General features: G+C 36.6%; 1 protein-coding gene across 6 annotated transcripts in view; it reads left to right on the top strand.

Moving 5' to 3' along the window:
- The window catches only part of LOC111381981 (AUGMIN subunit 8-like), a 9,883-nt gene that overhangs the window by 857 nt on the left and 832 nt on the right, over positions 1–8,194 (top strand). For 3 of the 6 annotated variants that reach the window (XM_023005835.1, XM_023005831.1, XM_023005830.1), the window contains 5 exons: positions 715–2,156; positions 2,328–2,447; positions 5,684–5,800; positions 5,882–5,971; positions 7,427–7,534. In XM_023005835.1, coding sequence (XP_022861603.1) covers positions 867–2,156; positions 2,328–2,447; positions 5,684–5,800; positions 5,882–5,971; positions 7,427–7,534 — 1,725 coding nt within the window. In that variant the 5' untranslated portion in view covers positions 715–866. The other 3 variants (XM_023005832.1, XM_023005834.1, XM_023005829.1) reach the window with 3 other exon arrangements.

Genomic DNA, 8,194 nt, shown 5'->3' with positions numbered 1-8,194 from the left:
GGGACCCCATTGATCCTAAGAAAAGCCTGTAATTTGTAAATATCACTTTCAAGTAATTCCCTTTCAGGAAAAGGGCGAGGTGGGGAAAGGAAAGGAGAAGATGAAAAGGGCTTTTAATGTGAGTGTTAAATTGTGCGTCTCTTTGGGTACGTGAGTTGCATTTCCAGCTCTTCCCCTGCCAGCCATGGCATTCCCGTGAGAGAGACTAAAGGTTGGGGACCAAAAATAAAGAAGAGTAGAACAAAAGAAAATATAATATCAAGGATGGGGTGAGATGAGGTGGGGTGGGGAGTGTTATTCTTACCTTACAAATGTATCCCAGTAGGTTATTCTATCCCCCTAGCCCCCAGTCCTCCCTCTACTCTGAGAGAGGGACTGTATTCCACCACCTTTTCTTCTACCCGTCATAGATTTCAATTTGCTTTTTTTGTGACAGATAATTCATATAGGTCTCATTAGATTTTTCTTGATTGATTTGATTGATAACTGCTTTTTACTGCTACTTTATTTGTGATCTGCCTGAATTTTGGGGCAAAATGGATAATTGTGGCAAACCAATTGTATTCACCGGTTAAGATTATCAAATTCGATCTTGTTCTTAGATCTGGGTGCCTGTAAATATGTATTCTTTTGATCATCTTTTCTCCATGCTTTATTCTTTTCATTTCTTTTTTCCTATCTGTAATATTCTACTTTCTCTGAATAATATGGCAGATTTTGCTGAGGAAAGGATCTCCTTTTGGGGGTAAATGATGCAATTTATTAGTAGATGAAATGTGGGTTCCATGTAAGCCTGTGTAGAAGTGTGTTTGTAGGTATTATTTGGAAAAATAGAATATCAATGTGGTTTAATCTGCACTGTTTGGATGGATGTACGTGAATTAAAGCGAGCATTAAAGAAGCTATCAACAGCAGATACTATTAGAACACCAGCATCGGTTCCTGCTGATAACAGAAATGCAGCCAGCGGGCGGGCCCGAACTAGAGAAGTTAGTTCTAGGTATAGGTCACCTTCTCCATCTGCAGTGTCTGGCACCATATGCAGCTCTTCGCCGAATTCCACTAGGCCATCATCGGCCTCAACCGTGTCAACACAAAGGCGGGCTGTATCAGCCGATAGGAACCGCCCCTCTAGACCATCATCCCCACCTGGCCAATCTTCATCAACACCAATCAAGGATACAGCTGCAGAAACATTATTGGTATCAAGAAAATCTGTAGGCCATAGGTTGCCGGAGTCTTTATGGCCATCTACAATGCGGAGTCTAAGCGTTTCATTTCAATCTGATTCCTTCTCTCTTCCTGTTAGTAAGAGAGAAAAACCAGTATCTCATACTCATTCCGATCGAACTTTGAGGCCATCTTCAAATGTAGTACATAGGCAAGGTGAAACACCTTCTTCTAGGAAGCCTACGCCAGAGAGGAATAGGAATCCGCTGAAGGGAAAGATTTCTACTGATCAGTCTGAGAATTCTAGACCTGTAGATAGTTTACATTGTCGACTAGTGGATCAACATCGATGGCCAAGCAGAACAGGTGGGAAAGTATCATCCAACGCTTTAAACAGAAGTATTGATTTCACTGATAAGATGAGCAAAACTTCATCTTTACCCCGTTCGGGTATGGTTACCCCTCCGTTGAGAAGATTATCTTTGGATGGGGCAAGTATACCTTTACAAAAATCTGCCAGTGACTTATTGACGCTAGTATCCTGTGATGAAAATGGAAAGGCAACTATGAAGGGTAGTTCGGTTGATGATACTTCACTACGGACGCAAAAGCTTGGGTTTTCAAGGTCACTGGTCAGGACACCTTCAGTGAATCCTGCAGCTAGATCCCATTCTCTGTCAACTGGATCGCGTCCCCCATCACCCTCTGTGTCTAGAGGGGTCAGTCCTTCACGAACGAAGGCTGTCAATCCTCCTCCTTCTAGAGGACCCAGTCCTGCTCGGGTAAGACCATCTAGCCCATCCAGACAACCTCAGACTTCGACTTCTGTTCTCAGCTTTATTGCTGATATTAAGAAAGGAAAGAAGGCTGCAAATCACATAGAAGAAGTCCATCAATTGCGGCTATTATATAATAGACACTTGCAATGGCGATATGCAAATGCCCGAGCAGATTTTGTGTTACATTGTCAGAAAGCAAAAGCAGAGGTTTGAGCTCGTATCTTTCTGTAGAGTTACCATGCCTGTTAAACATTTTGCATACATATATCCTTCTCAATCCCATTCGATTTCCTTTTCCTTTTCCTGCTTTTGCTTGTATGTGTGTGTGTGTTTTTTTATTTAGTTACAAGTTCCTTAACTATAATTTCGATGGTGCAGCAAAAATTGTACCGTGTGTGGAGGACAATTTCAGATCTGTGGGATTTGGTAATTGAGAAAAGGATTGTCCTTCGGCAGCTGAGACTCAAGTTGAAGCTATGTTCCATATTGAACAATCAAGTAAGTCTTTCTTACTATAAAATTTCTTCCCATTTTCTTTTAATCAATAGTTGACTTGGGTTTGAATACCTTGCATAGGTTTAGTATGATCTTTGAATGCTGGAAAGTACAATGAAGAACGGACATTTATACATTGTGATGAAATAACATGTATAACATAGCAGATATTTATCTCAGTACAATGTACTTCAAGCCTGCAGGATAATAATTATACAAGTATAAAAATTTCTTCATGTGCTTATACAAGAAATTGTATAAAAACTACTTATCTGGTATCTGGGGCTACAGTAGTATGCCATATCCAGCAACTCAGAGATGAAAATAGAAATAGATATATTAGTTGTTATTCATTAATATAATTGGGGTATTATGTGGTCAGAATATCATTTCAAAAAGTAATTGGACTGTAAGGGACATTAAGAAGTCTATTGTGTTTATTTCAGGAATTGGTATCATTTGTTTGCAAGGGTTGACTTATGCAGAAAACGCCTTCTGAAATCAATAAATATTCGAAAGTGAGATGAGATAGAATCTACCTCAATTTCTCATAGATGGAATTAGTTATTTGTTATTATAATTTGTTCTGTATTGCAACAATGGACACAGGTTTTTAGGTCTCAATATGAGTAATATCCTAGACATTCTATATTAGAACTCTATTTTGTTATGGATCTTGCTATATAGTGGTTATACAAGTTCTGCCTGGAAACTAGAAGCGTCGTGCAAATGACGACATAATCAATAATCTGGCCCGGGAGGGAAAGGACTTCGTAATTATCGAAAGGGATGGAGTTATAATGAAATAGTCAAATTTTAATTGAGAGCTGTTCTGATTAGTAGCTACACATAAAAAAAGTTGATATTAGTGTTTGCACAATAGATATGCCTTCTTTTTTTTTGCGTTTGTAGTTGATTGCTATTTTTATTGATTTGACTAGTAGCTGTGGACATTGTTGATTTCGGGAAAATGAGTTATTAGAAAAGAGGTAATTGGAAGTTGGAAGACCTGGTTACCAGATTTTAGATAATAAAGTAATTTCAAAAGGAGAATTAAAATAAGAACTTGACCGGAATGCCTTGAGTTCTTTGGTGGTCTGTTATGCTTTATAATTTGAAAGCATCACAAGTGACCTCTAGAAAGGGGAAGTTGATTAAATTTTCTACTAGTCAACAAAGAACCAGCAATATGAAAGCGATAGCAAATGAATGATGTAATGAAAATATTAACACTATGAGAGTATGATGTGCCTTTTTACATTCCATCACAAAACCAGATAAGAAACTCGTGTCCTTTCTTGCTTGTTTTTGTGCAATAAACTAAAAAAAACTGTCAATTGCCATCATACAGATATCTGTGATTCTTCATGGTTTCTCTTAATAATTTGATGTGGCTGGCCCACTAATTGGGTAAATTATTAGCATTGACCACCCATTAAGGGGATTCCTATCGTATCATCAGTCTACTTATTGCAGTCATCAGTTGATTTATTAAAATTAGATTTCTTTCTCCCCCCTCCTCTTACGAACATTCTATGAGAGTCCAAAGCATTTTTTAATCATTAAAAGCCTATATCTGAATTAGCATGGAGAATTGTGAGCTAATCTGTTGCATGCTTTCTTATGTGCTACAGACAAAGCCGCAAACACAAAGGAAATATATTTGTAGTTTCATAATGAAATTTGGCTTCCCTCCACCGGCAATGAAATTCCTGGTCATATCCGTTGCTGCTCAACATCTTATAAATTCCTCTCTTAGGTCTATTCTTATAAGTTCTTTCTTGCAATGTTTAAAAAGGCTAATTTGGATATTCACGTGTTTTATCTCCATGAGGCAAGTGTAAGCCTTGAGGCGCTCTAAGGAATAAAGCCTCATGATAGAACAATTTAAGAATTTAAAAAAATGTGAAGATACAAAATTGTACCCGTAATATACATAAACTCCTTCAAAATGTTAGGTTTTTTGATACCCAATAAGTCCCGAGCAATAACGTTACACAATGTCGGATTGTATTTCATAGACTGTGGCCGATGAGTGAAATTTATCAACCAATCAATTCATATGTTTGACCCAAAAACAACGTGGACCACTAGTAGCAACTTAATTGGTTTTAATGTTGCCTTAACGCAAATTCACTTATACGAGGGCTTCCCTATGTCTTGGCCCAACCTTTTGTATTGTAGCCCAATTGAAATTATACCTAAAGCTATATATACCAACTCTTTTGCGTAGAAACTGCGTGTGTGTTTGCCCTTGTTTGAGAAGAGAGAAAACGGGTTCTCCTTTGTGACCTTATTCAAGTTCTTGCCTTTTTGTCTTTTCTTTGCCCTTGTAGCTTGCAATCACCACCATACTGTTGTCCCTTTGTGGGTGAGAAAAGAAGAATGCAATCGTAAGTGAATTGAGTTGTGGGTTTGAAGTTTTGGATGGTTGGTTGATATATTGATTGGTAAGTTTAATCTGAGCTCGGAATCTACATATTGAAGATCCATTCCGCAACACTAAACAATTCATAAGAAAACTATTTTACAAAGTTAAAGTCTAACTACAAACAAAAATTAAATCGATCAAGAAAGTAGAAAATAATAAGTTCTCAAATTAGTAATCATGTAACAAAATTATGACTTATTAATAAAAGTGGAGGCAACTCAAAAAATTCTTATATAATCACTACTAATATGTTCTTTTGTGGAACCATTAACATTGTAATCATCCTTGTTATAAGTTTATTTTCGTTCTTTGTGATCACCCTACAATTGCAATGGCGTATTCTCATTCCCATTTTCCTTCCGTGTAGGTAGAAAAATGAAAATGAAAGACCCGCTTAACATTTTAGGTTTAAGAAAAAACTTAAAAAACTAGAGCTAAAAATTAAATGTTTGAAAACTTCAAGGCAAACGGGCAAACACCTTAGTTGGCTTGATGTGTAAGCCTCACAAATGGCATTTAAGTTGCAGGTTTTGAGGTGTTCTATGGTAGCCTCACATGAAGCAGGATTCGAGGCAATAAGCCTCAGATATTGTTTTAAACCGTAATATTTTTGTTATTTGAAACTTAAAAGATAAAGAAAAGTACGTGAACTAAAACCATATTCCCTTTGGTGATGTTTGTCTGATCTTCTCATATTTACACATTCATTCATTATGCTTATTTATGTCTAAATATATTTATTTATTCCTGGGTCTCTTCATTGTATCTCACATCTTTTAAATTTTTAATGCAAATACAACCTGCTCAGCTGACCTGTCTTGATGAGTGGGCTTTTATTGAAAGGGACAACACTAACTCATTATCATCAGCTATCCAAGATCTGCGGGTTAGCACTCTCCATATTCCATTCACTGGAGGAGCCAAGGTACATCAGTTGATAAGTTCTGGAGGCTCAATTTCATAAAAAATGAGAAATCAATAATTTATCCAATCTACATTTTTGCAGGGAGACATCGAAACTGTTAAGGCAGCTATTTACTCAGCCGTTGATGTGATGCAGTCAATAAGATTCTCCTTATGTTCCATACTTTCACGGGTGAGATCATTTCTGCTGCTTATTTTTCAGAGTCTACACGTTGTCAACATGAGATCGATAATTCTTTTGTACTGTTATGTCACCTCCACCATCATCTTATAATTATTTTAGACTCCAATAAGGTTCACCGATAGATCCAGCGCAAATAAACCTTATCACTCATTGATTATGGTGATTCACAAATGTTGAGACTTGGAGTTCCATCTTAAAAGGTCAACATTGTTAAGAAGAGTAGTCCAAGACTTTTTAAATTGGTCTATGTTTTCATATTTATTCGATGTGGGATTATATCTTTTAACATGCGGCTGGTTTGAGCATACCAATTTTAAAATCTGTGTGCTTATTTTTGAATCTTAATCAGATCTTGAAATCCGTATGCTCATTTTTAGTTTTAATTGAATCAAATTGCTCGTTAGAACTTAATGGGTTTTGATATTATGTTAAGACTTAGGGTTCAATCTTAAAAGGTTAACCTTGTTAATAAGAGTAGCTCAAGACCTTTTAAATTGGTCTATGCTTTCCTCTTTATTCGATGTGGGATTATATCCCTTAACAACAAACACAGCCACTATCCATAGAACATTTTTTTAATGGATCCCCGGTCGAAACTCATCAAGATGGATTAGACCCTGACTTTTGATAAGCACATAGCCATATACATAGGAAACTTGTGTATTGTGGCTTTACCCTTCAATATTGTAAGGTGGTTGGCTCTTGCAGCCTTAAATGCATTGGCATAAGGATATTAGGATGGGCTGGTTAAAACCCTTAATGATCAACCTTTTGGTTAAGCTGATAGTTTTTGTTGCTTTTTATTGTTACCCAATAACCTGTTTCATGTTCACTTAATACATCATCGACAAATGAGGTATGGTCCCACCAGACCAAAGTCTAAAGTTTTGAAAACATCATTTGTTCTTGATGATTTTAAGCGGGTGTTTGGCCCCCATTCTTAGCTAATTTTAATGGATGGAATACTTTTTTTTTGAAAAATGTGTGGTTGAAAAAGAATGAAAAGTTTTTGATTTGTGTGTAATATTATTTTATGGAAGATTGTGTGGTTGAAAATAAGAGAGAGAAAAAGAATGAGAATGAGATAAGAATGGGGGCCAAACATGGGCTAAATATGTGAGGAATGGAGAAAGAAAGGGAAGCGGTCAGAATGGGGGGATGCAGATGGCGAGGTTGCTGTTTTTCCCTTCTCTTTTATTTATTTATTTAAATTGAAATTATTTGTGTTTAACTGTGGTGTAGAAACTTCTGAAACCATTTTAGGGCTTGGTTGGGTCCTTGCTTTTTCAAGCCTGCATACACTTCCAGTTGAATATTGACATATTTTTCATTTGCTCATAACTATTTCCACATCCAGTAGATCCATGTGCACACTTTTGTTTCCTTCCAATAATTTACCGTTTATGATCATTTTAAATAATTCAATTTGATTTGGTCATACAGGTTCAAGGGATTAATTGCCTGGTTTTTGAACTTGCTGATGTAGCAGCCCGAGAAAGAGCCTTGCTTGATGAATGTGAATCACTTTTGGCTTCTACAGCTGCAATGCAGGTGAAAAAATGTTGTCCTACTATTACATTGAATTCTTCAATTTTCTTTTGTCTTCTCTTGCACATTTATATAGTCATTACGAACCAACACAGCTGTTGTATTATGAGCATGTAGCAAGAGCTATAATTATATAAAAATTCCACCTCTTGAGTGTAGTGTCTTTTCATGGTTATGTTTTAACTTCAGCACTTTGTTAGTGTTCAGGTATCCAATAAGTAGTGGTTTGCTTAAAGCATGTTCCTTCTGTTTCTTTCTATGATGTTTAATAAACAGTTCCTAATTGTATCGATTTAGATAATACACCACCAAAATGATTATCATCATAATGTTTTTGGGGTTTGGGTGTCTTGTTTGAGATCTGATTCTTCTTCCGTGGTCAAGAGTTGTGACATGCTGACTTGTTCGAGTAGGTTTTCAATAGTCAGAGCTCTTTAGTGCATGTTTGGTATGGAGCATTGGATCGTACTCATAGTACGATAGGCAAGTATTTAGCTACTTTTCTTCCTTGACATTGTCTGGTATCATATAATCCACTTTTCAAACATATCATTATCAGGGGCGGACCTAGGGGGGGTTTTGTAGGGGCAATTGACCCTCTAGATTTGGGGGGGGGGGGGGGGGGTTTTTTTTTTTTTTTTTTTTTTTTTTTTTTTTTTTTTT

The sequence above is a fragment of the Olea europaea genome, unplaced genomic scaffold (genome assembly GCF_002742605.1).
Source record: "Olea europaea var. sylvestris unplaced genomic scaffold, O_europaea_v1 scaffold2413, whole genome shotgun sequence".
NCBI classification, from domain to species: Eukaryota; Viridiplantae; Streptophyta; class Magnoliopsida; order Lamiales; family Oleaceae; genus Olea; species Olea europaea.
Note: the sequence above shows the minus strand (reverse complement) of the source record. Positions and strands in the feature narration are given on the sequence as shown.